Source organism: Atta colombica, unplaced genomic scaffold (genome assembly GCF_001594045.1).
Source record: "Atta colombica isolate Treedump-2 unplaced genomic scaffold, Acol1.0 scaffold126, whole genome shotgun sequence".
Lineage (NCBI taxonomy): Eukaryota > Metazoa > Arthropoda > Insecta > Hymenoptera > Formicidae > Atta > Atta colombica.
In genome coordinates this window covers 3,119,232-3,136,530 of record NW_017259213.1, presented here as the reverse complement: position 1 = coordinate 3,136,530, position 17,299 = coordinate 3,119,232, and the positions used below count along the sequence as shown (strand labels likewise).

The 17,299-nt window shown below is 32.7% G+C and overlaps 1 protein-coding gene across 10 annotated transcripts in view; it reads right to left on the bottom strand.

Annotated features, from left to right (window-relative positions):
- Positions 1-397: 397 nt before the first annotated feature.
- LOC108695203 (dystrophin, isoforms A/C/F/G/H) overlaps positions 398-17,299 on the bottom strand; it is a 469,808-nt gene continuing 452,906 nt past the window's right edge. For 7 of the 10 annotated variants that reach the window (XM_018205000.1, XM_018188075.1, XM_018188076.1 and 4 more), the window contains 11 exons: positions 6,593-6,852; positions 6,047-6,205; positions 5,440-5,576; positions 5,015-5,228; positions 4,682-4,767; positions 4,264-4,591; positions 4,045-4,156; positions 3,319-3,957; positions 3,073-3,187; positions 2,413-2,520; positions 398-1,908 (listed from right to left, as the gene is read on the bottom strand). In XM_018205000.1, the coding sequence (XP_018060489.1) occupies positions 1,811-1,908; positions 2,413-2,520; positions 3,073-3,187; positions 3,319-3,957; positions 4,045-4,156; positions 4,264-4,591; positions 4,682-4,767; positions 5,015-5,228; positions 5,440-5,576; positions 6,047-6,205; positions 6,593-6,852 (2,256 nt within the window). In that variant the 3' untranslated portion in view covers positions 398-1,810. Of the gene's footprint in view, positions 1,909-2,259; positions 2,272-2,412; positions 2,521-3,072; positions 3,188-3,318; positions 3,958-4,044; positions 4,157-4,263; positions 4,592-4,681; positions 4,768-5,014; positions 5,229-5,439; positions 5,577-6,046; positions 6,206-6,592; positions 6,853-17,299 lie in introns of all 10 variants that reach the window. The other 3 variants (XM_018188073.1, XM_018188069.1, XM_018188074.1) reach the window with 3 other exon arrangements.

The window sequence follows — 17,299 nt, the reverse complement described above, 5'->3', positions numbered from 1 at the left end:
ATTATATGAAAATTTGCAAATAATTTATTTCTTTTTGAATTAAACTATATTTTTGTATTATTTTTTTTATGCAACAATTCAGATAGTTAAAACAGATAAAGAAAAAAAAAATATATATATCTATGAAGATAATTAATTAATATAAATAAGAAAGTGTATGAATTACCTAAAAACTCAATTTATAAAGACGATTATGAATGCTTATCTTTCTGGACATTAGTTTACAATAGTAAATTTCGATAACGTTTAACTATAATATTCAATATAATATTCAAGATTTATTAATAAGTAATTAAAACATTCATTGAACTTATAAAGAACAATCGTATATATTTGGAAGAAAAAATATACAGGAGAGATTTATATTTATATTATTTTTATTTAAGCATTTTGTCCCATATCATTTCAGTCATATTACAATATATTACAAGTAACGTAGTTACCTGTTTGATGTTGTACGCAGTATATAACTTTATTTTTATATACCTAATCCTCTAAATTTTAATGCGTTATATTTTAATGTATGAAATCGCAAAACCAACAATCTTTCAACAAACTACAGACGGAGTTTGGAAACATATTCGATAGTTTTACACTCTGTCAGATGAAATCAATGTTCTTGTGACGTAACGACGGTGAATAACAATTCATTACATTTGTTCGCAATGTTTATCGAATTGATAAAATATGATAATTTCTTTCATAGATATGTTTCTTACATTTCGTAGATAGCAACCTCATCAGAAGTGATATAATAGTACTATTAACATATGGCAACCGTGTGTGATATGTGTAAAAGAAAAAACAATATGCTGCGCATTTAATTCATTCAAAATAGAAAAATCATTCGCTCGAGGAAGCAACTATCGCAGATTAATTACTTAATAACAAAACCATGGCGAGCTCACATTTTTATCGCGGTGAATGTATTTTCTAGACAACTTTATTACATATCAGAATACAGTCTACAGTTTATCGATTAATTACTTATCAATATACTCTTAGATATAATAACATCCGGCAGATATTAAAAAATAATAGACATTGCCGTTTAAATTCATTTAGAAAATCTGAAAAAAATCATGTAACTGGATAAAAAATAAACTTGAAAACTCGTAATGCTTGTCGCTCTATTTTATTATAAAAGATTCTCTTTGCTTCATGATTATCGATTTGTAAAATTCAAGAGCGTTGATTACAAGAAGATCGGATATGGATACTGTCTATTTTTCATTACGTGTCATCATCTAGAATCGCAACATGTACATTGTGTAAGTTACGTCGAGGAAGAGCCCGTGGCAGTGAACAGAATGGGTATGTAAATATAAGCTACGTTCTATAATAGATTATGTGATTTGATACATTGCTTTTGCATGCATTGTTAATGATATTTTCTTCCGTATTTTTTATACTCATTATATCTCTTATTCATTTGTATAGTTTAGCTAGCAAGCATAACAATTGATTTTTCATTAGGATTAGTTTTCATGATATGACGTGTCAATATGTAGTAAAGTTACTCTCAGGGGACCACCAAAAGCCAAACCATAATCATCTTATCGATATAATTCAGCTATACAACGACGTATATCAAAACTTATAAAATACCCAAAACCACCATGAGAGGTGAGTCCCCTGACCCTGCATTTGCGCGGCAGATATACCATGTATTCGTCTCTGATATGCGTTTAGAGCCAGACTTGTTATTGGTCGATATAATTACGATTAAACGTTTGCAACGTGTCGAATGGATTTAGCGTCGATCTAGCCGACTTAGCTTCTGGCCGGGGCAAACGTCGCGATACAATTGTTATTTAAAAGCCGGCGGCGGCGCCCGTTGACCGTTCGTCTTCGACGTGTCCTCCGTCATGACTGTTACCAATTCGCCCACAGCTTTTCCTAAGTCTCCTGAAATAAAGAGAAAAGATCTTTAACACCCATCTATTTCTTTGTTATTGCTCCTGAGGTTCAGAATGTATTGGCAAACTCAAGATATTTTATAATTAATTTTATAATTAACTAGACAATTAACGTGCATACGTTAATTATACAGAAGAGATACATAGAAAAGAAGAAATAAGCGTGGGTCGAGAAGATGGATTTGGACATATATGAAAACGCGATCAACACTAAAGATTGATAAACATTCATAATCGTTAGATCGATGATATCGTCCGTTGCGTATTAAGTAATTCGACATCGAAATGATTGTATATATTTAGACGATTTTTAGCTCCCAGGGAGAAGCAATGATCTCACCTTACATCCATTCTGTAGCGTGAAAACAGGAAGGCAATGTTATTTTTGTTATGTTAAGCAGAAATGTCACGTGCATTATGGAGGTTGGGCATAATATAGATTAATTATACTACATAATTGACACACGATCAAATTCACATAAATTAAACGAACCTGCCATGTGCAACAAATTACCCACATTGTGGGTAACGCTGTGAGAATGCGGCGGCGGCGGTGGCCTCTCTAAACTGCTGACTCTGCCCTCGTTTGAGCTTCCTCCACCTATATCCGTATACCCAATAGCAATAAGCTTATCTAGTTTTCACGGCGTCTGATTAAATATGTATATACAGAATATAAACAATAGGGATTCTTTACAATCTTATAACAAAATAAAAGATTTATAATGTTGTAATATTTCGAATCACTGAATTTTATAACTAATTTCTTTTGTAATTTTATTAATTTGTTAAATGTTATTTGTTATATTGAAGAAGTCTTGACGTGCAGAAAATAATTTAAGCAAATAAAATGTATGATTATCTCGCGCATAGTTATATTTATAATTAAAATCATTGAATCCCTATTGTATCAATATGTAGTTAGTGTAATTCTAATAGAAAGATATTAGATCGACTGTTACATATGAGTCACAAAGTGTATGATGTGTTATTACAGTTCGATTGATTGAATGCATAAATAGTGTATTAATAGTGATTTCTAATTGAGATACCTAATGTATCACTCTAGATATTATCATTTGTTTATTTTTCAAGAGTCACAATTATTTAGCTTTTTATTAAAATTAAAGCTATTTGTTAAATTAGAATATACCTGGAGAATCATGATAATGGCCATTCATTTTTGCTGGAGAGTCAGTTGCTAATTGTGATGCCGTTACACTTCGGGTTTGTAAAGTTCCGGTTTTCGATGGTGAAGAAGCGTTTGGCTAAAAAAAAATAATTAAATTAAAATTTTTTTTCTTTTTTGAGTTATTCAAATAATAGATAAATATATAATAAATATATAATAAATAAAAATAATAGATAAATATTAAAAACGTTACATTCTTCGGCATACCTCATCTAAAAGCTGTCTAAGTCTCTGCAGTTGCGCCTCCAATTGGCGATTGTGGTCCTCGAGTAATTGCATGCGTGCTTCTAATCTTCCTTTATGCTGTCTCAGCAGCTTAGCTTCTGCAATCATATCGCAATCAGGCTGTCTAGTACTATGACCATCCTCTGGTGTTGAACCTGGAGTTTGCTTCGAACGTAATCTTTCGTACTCTGCTTGCAATGTCGCATTCTCCTCTTCCAATTCACGTATCATCGCTTCAAGTTCTTCTCTCTGTTCAGCGTCTATCGCGGCCATGACTTGGACTGGACTTCTGGGTACATTAATATTGTCGCCACCGTTCAAACTCTGACAGTAATGTGCTATTAGTTGATGTTCATCGTCGCTGTCCGGCGTGGAATTACTTCTTGTACGCGACAACTCAACTTCGGCGAGTCGAGAGGCGTACATTTCTAAACGGGAGTGCATGTCTTGACTGAGTGAACTGTGTTGGGGCGATGGCGCCGGGCTCTCCAACGCATCTCCTTCCAGGACAGTTTGCACAGGCAAATAGCCAACTCTGGGATGTTTTTTGAAGTATCGTTTAGACTTGAATTTGTTGCGCAACGCTCGCGTGAAGTCCCGTACATCTTCACCGGAGGTTGTCTGTAAAGTAACAAACGCATCATTTCAAATACTTATAAAAATCGTTTGCTTTAATAACACTTAAAAAAGTAAAGATAGACGTCTTACCGCCGTGCAATATTCTTGCATCGGATGCGTTAGCTTATGGTTCTTTGCTTTGCGTCCTGAGAAGAAACAGTTCTGACACATGTCAAAGTTGAAGCATTTCAAGCAACGGTATCTAAAATATAGATATTTTTTACATCAATATACATTTTGAAAAAAAATTATATATACATATATGTATATAATGTACATATCGATTTTTTTAATCAAATGTAATCTCACCTGAATCCTATAATAGGATATTCTTTGCATATATTGCATTTGGCTTGGTGTTTAGCAGTCTCCGCTGCGGATAGTCTATGCAATACCGGCAGCCAGACCATACTCTGTGGTTCTTGTTGTAGCCAACTCAAAAAGTGCACGGCTTCTATTTCGTTCTTATCTTTTCCCGCCTTCTCGAAGCAACTACGAACACTAGGCTCAATATTCGAGCCACCGAATGCTGCAACTTCGCCCAATTGTCTCGGCACTTGTATGCAATCGTGCAATAGAAGACCCAACTTTCGTTGATCTACCAATCTATTGGGATCCGCAATTAAACGGAATAGATCTGTAAATAACATTTAAAAAATCTCTATTAGATATAGTTAAACATAATGTTTAATTAACTCATCAGGGAAAATCTCTTCATGTTACTTACATCTGTACTTTTCCTCTAAGTGTCCCTTGCATAATAAAACCAAACCGACTTTGAATGAAAGTACTCGAATTTGGCCGGTACGTTGACTGAAAATTATAGTAAAAAAATATTATAATGACAGTTTACCATGATAATATTAAGCATGTTTTGAGAATAAAACAATTTAAAAATTGGACAACGCTAAGTATAATGTTTTAAGAATAAAGTAATTAAAAAATTGGATAATCTTTTAAATTAAATATAAAAAACGTAAATGTATATAAAATGTGAGCCAAATATGAATAATAAAAGATAGAACATGTCGACAGTTTAATAGATATAAAATGTATTCACTTAGAATACCTATCGTATACATTGAGCAGCCAGTTAATGGCTAGGTCAATGCATAGCGGTACAGACACCTGCGCTGGATTGTCTGCTGCTATTACTTCGTATAGCGATGTCAGTACTGTTACCATATCGGGGATGTCGATCAGTTTATCATTCTGTGCCCGAAGTCCGTGTGAATCAAATTGTTCTAATGCGGTGGAAAGACTCAACATGTCCACTAAAAACAATTAAGTCAAAATATGGAATAATTATTCATTCTTTTTTTTCATTTTCAAAATATTACATGATGTTAGATAATAAAGATCAACAAAGAAATTCTCACGATATCGATCAGTTTATAATAATAAAATAACGACAATGAACAAAATAATAGCAATAAAACAACAGTAATTTTGATCATCACTTTAATGATCATCAAAGATACTCACGACATAATCGCTTCTGAACGGTACGTAATTTCATGGCGGTTCGATATGCGGAAAAGCGAACTTCGTTTAAGTCTGCGAGTGAAGACATCAGTTCTATCATTTTCGGGTGATCCCAATGCGTAGTCTCCAATTGATGGCTGTAACAGATTTGAAATTTAAATCCATAAACTTAATTCTATATGTATGAAGAAATATAATATACAAATAGCAATAATCATAAAGCAATAATCTTTTATACATTTTAATATATTGATGAAATTGAAGAAATCTTTCGACATATATTTAAGTTATTATATTATATTTTATATAATATACATAATAATTTAACTTATTATAAAAGTTTTTTTAATGTTCAAATTAATTAGATATTTATTATTTAGTTCAAATAAATACTAATAAATACGGAATATTTTCTTAGATATTCGAGTTAGACTCATTTTATATTTGAATCAATTTATTCTTTAATAAATATACGAATATTCCTTTCAGTATAACATAAAACTAGACCATGTTAGTAAAAGCTCTCGATCGCCTCAAGAATAACCGTGTCATACGGTTTGGGAAAATCGAGGCAACCGTGCGGGGAAGTGCAAGGAAGATCGATTACTTGATATAGTAAGGCACTTTGGCGGGTGTGAGGGCTCTCTCCCATGGTGGTTCTACGCTGCTCGCGAGGAAAGCCTGACTACCCGGAGTGCTGCCATCCTTCCCGAATCCGCTTAGCAACTTGTAACGCTCGTCAACCGCGACTTGCAGCACCTTCCACCTACGAAAACATACGAAAAAGTTAACGTCGCTGCATCCCGAATTCAAAACCTGTCGCATGGCAAGCTGTAAAAATAAGCCCCACAGTATCGAGCGAATTTTAAATTCTCTATCCTGATACTTGCATAAAGCAACGTAAAACAGAGAACGTTTCAAACGGATGATAAAGAGAATATTTTGTTTATTAATATTTTGTTATTTGTATATTTCCACAGAATTCGTTATTATTCAGAGAGAATTGTAATATCTGAAAAATTTTGATGCCAGATTGCTTGGAGAAATACGTCATTAAATGATTCTGTGACATCGTGTACATTGCTGACGTACGAGTTTTGTCTAAAATTCAGAAGTCACACGATAAATTTTTACGTGGTCATCAAGTAAGTACCTGGTGTTCAGATCTTCGAGTTTCGCCAATAAAGCATGAGAAACGATGACACTGCTCGATGCGAAGACGCTTGCCTGGTCGTTCGCATCTTCGATGTTCCTTTGGATTGGTACCAGTCGTTCGCCGAATTTTTGCAACTGCTCGAGCATTTCCGTCGCTTCGTTGGCGTCGCTTGGATTCTGCCAGCCGCTCTGAATCGCCTCGGCCGCGGCCATCCGCGAGGAGAGATCCTCGAGGGACTTTTGGAAGACACATATTTTCTGAAATTAAAATAAAAACAATTAAATTAAGATTTGTATTATTCATTCACCGTTCGTTATTCGCAGGGATTATTCAGATAATAATTGCTATATTTAATTTATAAATTAATTTCCACCAATCAAAGATATCTGAATAATCTTTTTTTCAATAACAACATATTTTGATAATTGTATTGTTTTCAAGTATTTATTAATATTATTATTAAGCATTTATTATTAATTACGTAATGTTTCTATATTTATTCTATATTTATTGCATGATTATTAATTCCTCTAATTATAGAAAATAATGAGAAGAAAAACATATGTATAGATATAGATCTATATTTGTCTAATTAAATTACAATTTAATTTGTTTAAAACAGTCAGTTAGAAAAATCAAAGTTTAAATAACGGTACAAGATAGTTTTAATTATCGATATCACTTTCGATCGTTTAGCTTTTGAATAATTTGTTGTTACATTAATAGTAATTTACTTGCGATAAATAACATTTAATGAAATTATAATCAATATAATGAAATAGCGAACATTGTAAGATTTTATTCATTTCTACGCGACGTAAACTCAACTAGCATATACATATTCATTCATGAACATTATTCAATGCGATGTACGCTTCACAGTATGAAAGTGCAAGAAACGTTCGAGTTTTACTACCATAATTACGACTAAAAGTGATATTTCCTGTTATGAAGAAAAAAGTTTCCCATGAGCGGCAATTTGCGAATGAGCAGAAAAGCATAACTGTACATACGGAATTTTATGGTCGCGAGATATACCGTGTTATCGTATTATCGTTTACGTGTATTCTTCGTGTGTATTTTAGAAGGGCGTCGGATCAAACGTAATTAAATTACAACTGTTTTAATTTTTTGATTCGTGGTTAATTAAGTTTAATTTCGAATTGAGAAACCCGATAGAACATTAAAAGAATTAAGTTTTTCTTTGACTTTATTATTTTCTACGTTGGAATTAATAGAAATAAAGTTTGAAAATTCGATAAATTAAATTTTTCTTAAAAGAAATCCCGAAAATAAAAGAAAGAAATACAGAAATTGAATAAGTAACATTTCTTTGGCTATTTGAATTAATTCTGTATTTAATTTTCAAGAAACGTTTCTTTAAAATTTATCAAATTTGAAATTTAATTAATAATGAAAATTAACAAATTAGAAAATGGATTTCAATTATATTTTTGTTGAAAAAACTTTGTTTCATTCTAATCAATAAATTTAAATAAAAATTGTGAATTATTATTCAAAAAATTTAAATTGACAAAATAATAAAAACAAGTAATTCCTTCATAGTAAAATATTATAATTCCGTTGTTCTTTTTTTCTGACACTTGCGAGAGATCGTACGAACAGAGAGATATGAGATAATCACAAAGTACAAATGGCGTGCTCTCTCAGCCTTTTCAATTTTCATTCTTGGACAAGGCGCGGTAACCGGCGTCGCGATATAATTCACCGGGCATTTATTAGTCGGCGATACGACATGAGAGAGAGAGAGAGAGAGAGAGAGAGAGAGAGAGAGAGAGAGAGAGAGAGAGAGAGAAGAAAGAGTGAAAAAAACGGAGGAGGAGGAGGTTGGTCGGTTGGTCACGATGGCATTTGCATTCCAAATAAACGCCGTCGACGGACGCTAAATCGCTCTAATTAGTCGTCTCCCTATGAAAGTGCTTTAAGCGTCCCTTGTTCCGAGAGTGGGATAAGGAAAAAGGCCGAAACGTAAAAGCGAATGGAAGAGAAGAAGAAAGAGATAGGAAGAGATAGAGAAGTTGGGATCTTGCATTTGTGACGAAGGAAAGTGGGATGATCGAACTGATGAAATGCTGGAAAAAGCTGAGTCGCGTCCTTTGTTCTTAATCACTTAGAGAAAGAGCGATTATATGAATGTAAAAAATTATCGTTGATAAAGCGTGCAATCATGGATGACGGAAATTCGAGCTGAATCATTTGAAGATAAAGTGCTGATACATTTTGTACCATTTTGTGTCGGCTTTCATTAAGAAAGACATTAAATAATAACTTGATAGATTAACGATAGATAATTTCTAAATAAACGATATGACTGAACAATATGAACTCCGTTTGTATAATGTCGTTATATTATCGAATTTACTTTACATATAGCAATGTACTATATTTTACACGAAAAATAATTGTTGTGATTATCGGCCAGAATTAAAATACATTACAATTCTCGCGTTCATTTGATTATTTATCCATATATATATATATATACATTACATGATAAACGGGTGGGTATGAATACTGCATTATCCATGACGTGAATTGTGTCCGACATAAAGCATCTCTAATAACGTTCATGCTAATGAGGAATTATTGAGTTCAATGAAAACATAATTATTCAGAACGCTGAAACATTCTCTCGCCGTTCTCGCATGCATCTATACGAAAAGAGTGTGAAAAAAAATCAGTGTAACGAGCGGGCAATCTTGTTAGCAAACCAGATTTATGTCAATGTACGTCCGCATGCAAGCACTTCTGGTTACATAAAATGTACGAGAGTAAGACAGTAATTGATTGTACAATGAGATCTCCGCGTGGACACGCAAGGACGATATTTAATACGTTTGAACTGATATGCGTGTGTGACACGCATGTTAAACATATAACATACTACGCGGATTTAATCGAGATTTAAAAAGATTTCAAAGCAAAAGTGATAGACGATGCTTAGAAAATTTTATAATCGCGTTACATAAACAGCATTGAGTATGAAACTTGGAAAACAAGATTACAAAGATTAATAAAAGATGTGAGATAATATTTTGTACCATTAAATTATTTTGCAACACGGTAATTTGTAACTAAAAAAATTTTAAGAATTTTTATTAAAAAAACATTAAACTTTCTCTTTATACGAATAACCTAAGTCCCAGTCTAGATAATATATAATCCAGAATTTTTATTAATATAAAATATTATTTATCATTTTATATGCCGTGTGCGCGCACTTTGACATTTATTTTGTATGAGTTCCAATTTTTAATCCGATTCTTTTTTTTTAAATTAAAAAATGCATAAAATTATAAATAGAATTTTTTAAAATACACCCAAATTTTTCTGATATAAAAATTTTCAGCTTAAAATCATTAAATTAGCATTTGATTTTATATAAAGACAGAGTATAATAAAATATTTAATTAATGAGAAAGTATTTCTGCGCATTTTAAATAAAGATTGTTCTGTGTATTTTTCATTGCACAATTTTTGAAGTAACATAAAAAAAAGAAAAATAATTGAAGTGCATTTATATGTCATTAAAAAAGTCAAAAAAGAGAGTTTACGCGCGACGAGTTTTTCAAGTTGGTCGCAATAATTTGCTCGGCGAGTGCTACAGGAAGTGCGCGCTGACACACCGGCAAGATGCAGTTTCGTTCCGTCGTAAATAAAATTACGGATAAGGAAAATATGAAAAACGAGAAGAAAGCGAGCACTGAAAGTTCCGACTGGAAATGGAGAAACCGAGAATTTAATTCTAGACAGTCTCTAACAAGAGTCGCGAAATAACATCCTTCGATTCTGATTGATTCTGCTGTATTTCAGTGGAACAAGCTGCCCTAAGAGGAATTATAATAATTCTACGAAAGGATGGTAAGAAAAAATGAGACGAGATCAGAGCGCAGCTGACGCAGAACATAAAAACTGTAGTGCAACCAATGCTTCGTCTGCGCGAAAATAATGCCGTAATTTTATTATAGCTTAGAATTAAAGTGATTTAGTATTTCTTCATATCATATAAGCGACATTTGATCCAAAAATATAGGAGGAGAGGCAAGAAGTCATGTTCTTATTGTTCCTTTCGGAAATTCTGCTTTTGCGACGCTGCTTCACTGAATCGCGGGCATCGAATAACTCTACTCATTGTTAGACGTCACTTTGTAATTCTCATTATAGATTCTCCATTTTATTCCTATGATAAATCGCACCGAAAGAAATTCTTCTGGATTTTCGGGAATGACGGATTGTGCACCTGGACGTGAACTAATTGGCAGGTTCGTCGATAGCACGGGTTCCATAGGCCTTCACGCCCAAAATCGTCTGCCTGCCGAAGACCGAGGCCGAAATAATTTCTCGCCGCGGCATCTGCAGTGTCATTTATTATGTGGCCAACCGGGCAATTAAAGTTAACTCGGTCGCGCCGACATCGTCCCCGCTCGGCCCTTCCCTGACAGTTTCTCGTCGTGCGTCCTGGCGAAGAACTTCTTCGTGGAATTTACTAAGCTAATTGTCTGGCGCCGACCGATATTCTCCTGGCTGTATGCACAACTCGTGGACCGTTTGCCAATTAGCTGTTTGACTTGCAATTCGTCGCGAGAGATCTCGTTTTCTCTCTCCGCCTTTCTCGTTGCACCTTTTCTTATAATTACTACCAAGCGTGAATCATTTGCTTTTATACGTGAATGACGACATCGTGAATGCGAAACATTAGAAAAAGAGAAAAGTATTTTTAGAAATATTCAATCAGGATCTTGAAAAGCGATTCTATGAAGTGGCTTTAGCCGTTCTTGGAATTTTACCTGTGAATTTGTTTTTATTCGCCGAACAAAGACGTAATACAAGACAAATCTAGTCAGGTGCAGATAAACGGAATCTGAAAGATTATGACATCTTAAAGTTCCAAATAATAAAATATCATTTAATTAACTTAACTTCCTCTAAACACAAAGGCATATTTAATTTTATATATTGCAATGAAAACTCTATTAGACGATCACTACAAAGTGCATTCAGAAATATGAAACGCTGTGTTTTCTGACAAAATCTTTAAATAAAGAGATCGGATTTTAAAAGACTGTTATCAGATTATAATAAATTATTTTCATTAAAATTCGTTTAAATTAACATCTTTATATCCTTCTCTTACGCTTATATAACGTTGCTTTAGTTCAGATGTAAGAGCATTATATGAGAAAAGACAAGAGGAGGACATAGTAATATATAAGACTCTAATACACATAGAAGTTCCTTGGGTCGAGTTAGTTACAGACTACGCTAAGAGACTTAGCTGTGCGATATTGGAGCACACCATATACGATGAATCTTATAAGTAGCTTATATGCAGTTTGTATCACAGTTTAACATGTAAGTTTCTGTGCTTGTCCAGCCTATTACGAAGACCCTGACAACATAAACAATCAGTAAAAGTATTTAGAATAACCGCACGTGTACAACTATAATATTATTAACAAAGACAGCAATATGTTTTATATTAGGTTGTAGAGAAAATATATACAATCTGGACTTTTTTTAAAATTCTTAAAAAATTACCTCTTCAATTAAAATAATTGTTGTTTAAATTTACTTTTTCTGATAAAAATTGGATTCCACGGCAATAAAAGATCGGCTGCTTTAGTGACAAAAATATTAATCTAATTCTTTCAGATTTATTTCGAAAAAATTCTCCGTTCAGGCTGTGTTGCATGAAACGAAATGGATGATAGTCCGATACCGAATATGAGTAAGCTACGGGAGAACTTCTCACTGCAAGTCCATCAGAATTTTCACAGTGCCTGAAGCGATAGGAATTGTAATCGAAGCGTCATGCTGTAAGATGATCTTCATAATAGGTTGATAGTAACTTCTTTATTTTATAAACATTTTATTTTAACAAAAATTTATTTTTGACAAAAAATCCGGATGATTTTTTCTCCTCGATTTAATACTTATATTTTCAAAATAACTCAAAGATCATTTTATTCTTGTTTATTATATTATAAGTATTTAAATATTTCTATAAAATATTTAAATATTTTCTACTGTAGCAATTACAAAGAGTAGATTACGTTACATTTTTGAAATATAAAATAAAGTATGTGTTTAAAATATAAAGTACATTTAAAATATAAAATAAAAAAGTCGACTTTTTTAAATAAAAATGATTATGTATCATTGACAATTAAAATAGAAAATTATCATATTATAAAAATGATTGTTCTTTTTATATTTTCTTAACATATTATTTATCTCTCTGTCTTAAAAAATGTTGGGTTCAAAATCTCATTGCACGAAACAGACGGGACCAAGCTGAAAGTTAACACTTAACGAAGGAGTATGCGCGCGCGACAAGATAACTTATTTATTTCCTTGCACGCGCGTCCTCTGCAAAAGGAGGAGCGCGGAAAGTGCGACGTCCTACCGAATTCTCTCATAAATATTCAGATTTTCCGCGGCGGGTTCTAATATTTATTGCATCGTCGTCGAGGCGCGCGACAACGTTGCGGACAAAGCATAGTCCGAGGTGACTAAGCGGCAATATTGTGGCGCCTCGCCGTTGGCAATACGCCATGTGCATCTATTATAAGTCCAGGTTCGTAGCCGCAAGCCGACGCGTACCCTAGACCTTCACCTCGAGTTTCCTTCGCAATCTTAACTTACGTTACTTGGTTATTGATGCTTTTGTCTAATTCAAACGGGTTACAATTAACACATCACCAACAATTTTGTGAGTTTCGTTTTTTATATATAGTGCTTTTATATATAGTGCTTTTTATTAGATTTACTCAAAGTTAAGAATATTTTTAATCATTTTTATCTAATAATTTCTTTGTTCTTAAAATATATTTATTATTTAAAATAAGTAGCTAATAATCACTTAAAATCATTGACAAATAATAATAGAAATTGCGGAATATTTGTATATTTGAACAAATAGATTAGCAAATAGAAATTTTAATTTGAAATGTTCCATAATAAAATATATTACTTAAAGAAGTTTATTTTATTTTCAAATGAAAAAAAAAGTTTCTGATTCATTGCTGAATCGATGAAGCTATATTAACTGATTCGTAGAACAGAGGGACTTGAGTACGCTTTAAAAGTGCGTGACCGTCGTGTGAAAATTTAACACGCGTGTGATGAATCTGAATGTCACAACAATCACAACAATTATTACTTTCATACTCGAACCTTGCAACACAAAGACCATGGAATTAGTGGACAGGCTGACAAATGTATCAGCCATGTAGTTTTGAGCGACGCAGGTAAAAAAATATTAATTTAAAAATGCATGTCAATGCATTTTAAAATTGAATACAAAAAAAAGAAAAAATAACTGATAATTCATTTATTTCATAAAATAAAAATTCGTAGATAAAAATTGGAATTTACACAGAACCATTATAAATTTTAAAATTGAACAGGAAAATCATTATTGTAAAATTCTCAGATAATTTTTGGAATTTTTTTCATAATTATTAATTGTAAACTTTTTTTTACTTCTATTTTAATTATAAAGCGGTATAATTTTGATATAGAACGGAAATCTGAAAAGAATATTTGTCGCGTATAGTTTAAGTTTTTAATTAAAAAAAACTTAACCTGGAGTTGAGAATGTTAAATCTTGCAAAATGAGAAAATCGCGAGATAAATGCATGTATCTTGAAGGTAGCATATCATGATTAAATACATGAAGCAAAGAGAACGTGTAAGTTCGTCCTAATGTAAAGACTATGTATACAAAGTAAAGAAACGACATCTTGCATGTGACAGAAATTAGATACTCTATACAGAAACGCTATTATATGAGTAAACTGAAGAAGGCCGATCCCTCTCAAATATCCATCGAGGTAAGATTTTGTTCTATGGAGCGATAATGTTTCGTACTGAAAGGTTTCCGCGCAATATTGATCCGCCATGATTGGTGCTTATTGTATGTGAAAGTTTCAGCGCACCGCAAGCGAACAAGCGAGACCATTTTCTATATAAAATAGTCCTCTCATCTCAGGACACTAGATTGTTATTAGCCTTGTGAATAGCAACATCGTTGCTGTTTCTAGCGATAAAACTATATGCAGATGATTTTATCAAATTTAAACGATAATACTATAGAATGTGTAAATTTCCATATTCTACGGTATTTCTTTGAAAAAAGATTTGCCGTAAAATATATTTCATGATAACATATTTTGATGCGATGGTATTTCGCGCGAGAGTGAGCAAGGATATTTCACTCGACGACAAAAATGTTTGTTGATGCATCTTCAAGGTGAGAAATACTTTTATTCTTAGCCATAACAAAAAGACGATTTCAACAAACAGTATTTTTGACCTCAAATGTAAAATATGTAATTATACCAGTTTTTAATTTACATTTTTTAAGAAGACAAGAAATATGAAAATAAAAGATATATATAAAAAATATAATATGTAAATTTATTATTAAATTTACGTAATTGTTAAAACAATTACAAAATAGTACCTTTCTATAAAAATATTTTCTATATTCCCCAAAGATTAATATTATGATTAATGATAAAATAATCAAGGCTATTATAAATTAATTCTTATTTGCACATAAATGTTATATAAATTTTTTCATAAAAAACTTGTAACATTTTTTTCCAATTAACTTACACAGCAACCTCTTTGCTACTTATTGTTAGAGAGTATCGTTTGTGCCTGATTGTAAAAATCTCCCGCATGACATCTGTGACTCTATCAGAAACGACAACCATCAGCTCAACATACTCTCCTATTCTAAACCGGTCGTCAACTTCTTATCTGAAATCAGTCGTCTAAGCTTTGATTGTAGACAGTACTTATGACTGGCACAGAGAGGAAGCTCACGTTGCATGGGAATTGGATTAGCAGTTGGAGAAACGGTAAGAGCAATTTCCGCGATAGTATCTGCACACGAGGAAGGGCACGAAACCCTCTGATACGCCGCGTGGTAGAGCAGCTGATAGTGATAGGAGCTCGTGAGGGTGATGCGATGTACACGAGACTAATCCAGCACGCAATGCTACCTGGCAATAGTGTCTCCTCTAATTTGCATCGTAATATCTAACCCGTTGTCCGACATTTCTTTCGGATCGTATCGAGATATAGTTAATCATCGTAATTTAAACAGATGACATCGCGCGACGATTTCGCAAATAAATCAGCGTGATATCTGCCTTGTCTCATCACAAAGCCTTGTGTACTGTTTCGTCTTGATTTAAACAAGTTCGACAAACGTAGAATAGTACCCCGAGTGAACGATGTAAAATCGGATTAATAGCCGGAGAAACGTTAATAGAAATTTCGACGATGGTATCTACGTACGCTGTAGGGTGTGGTGCAACAATACATCTTGTTGCAACTAATGGATGTTGATGTGCCTGCGTTTGTACGGCCTATCGAGCTTGTTTGTGATTGCCTTACGGCGATTGTCATTGTAATATATTGGATTGCTCCTTTGTCTTTGCTTATGATTCGTCCGTATTGCAGCATAATAATTTCCTTATATTTTAAAATATTAATTATATGATCAACAGAGTTGACTTCTTCTTCCTTCTCATAATAGAAGTTATAAATAAAATTTGTAAAATTTACAAATTTATAAATACAACGATTGTGATATGTATAATTATATGTAAATAAATTCTACGGCTTGTAATAAATTTTTAATAGCGATATATCAAAAAAGCTTATAATGCAAAATCAAACAGACATATGTATTTATATTCTGAAAGATAAAATCGAATCGATTATTTATTATCACTATCTTAAGCTTATTACTGACCTGAAATCATTTGATTCTCGTTTAATTAACTGTTTCAAGCTTTACGTCTTATCGAATGTCAGTCATTTAGTCATAGCATGGCGGTTATATAACGGTCTATACAATACTCGTCTATGCAGCGTGGAAATTGAATTAGTTGCTGCTGGAACGGTGAGAGCAATTTCCCCGATAGTATCTACACACAGTGCCTAGGTCAAAGGAAAATGATAAACTCTAAAATAGATTGTGCAACAATGAAAGTAAACCGATGTACATGTTACTCGTATATATTTTGCGGCTATGTTAAATTCCAGAGCTTTTTAGTATAAAAATAGGCTGACAGATAATGTAAAAATAAAATATAAAAAATAAATTATAAATAAATAATAACAACATAAATAAGCAAAAAAAATATAAGTTTCTAATTATATATTTTATATTATAATATTTCATTATATATAATATTTATGTGTTATATTATTATTTATATTATACATTTATTTTTAAATTGGCTCAAAAACGCTTAAATGTGCCGATCACATCTATATTTAAATGTAATATTTAAATATAATATCTTTTTCTTCATGAAATGTTGTCAAATTTCATCTTTTTTTAAAACAGCGTCTTATAAATAATAACGGAGTGTCTTCAAAACTCAATTCAAAATCTACTAGAAACTCTATTATGAAAATTAGTACACGAATGAAAACAGTAGTTGAGGTATGCTGTCATTAAACGTCTATCTCACACCTTATCTGAAACCAGCCGCCAGGTCCAGCTGTAGGACAGCGAATTCGCGAGTTGCATAGAAATTGGATTAGCAGATAGAGAAACGGTAAGAGCAATTTCCGCGATAGTATCTGCACACAAGAGAGAGAGAGAGAGAGAGAGAGAGAGAGAGAGAGAGAGAGAGAGAGAGAGAGAGAGAGAGA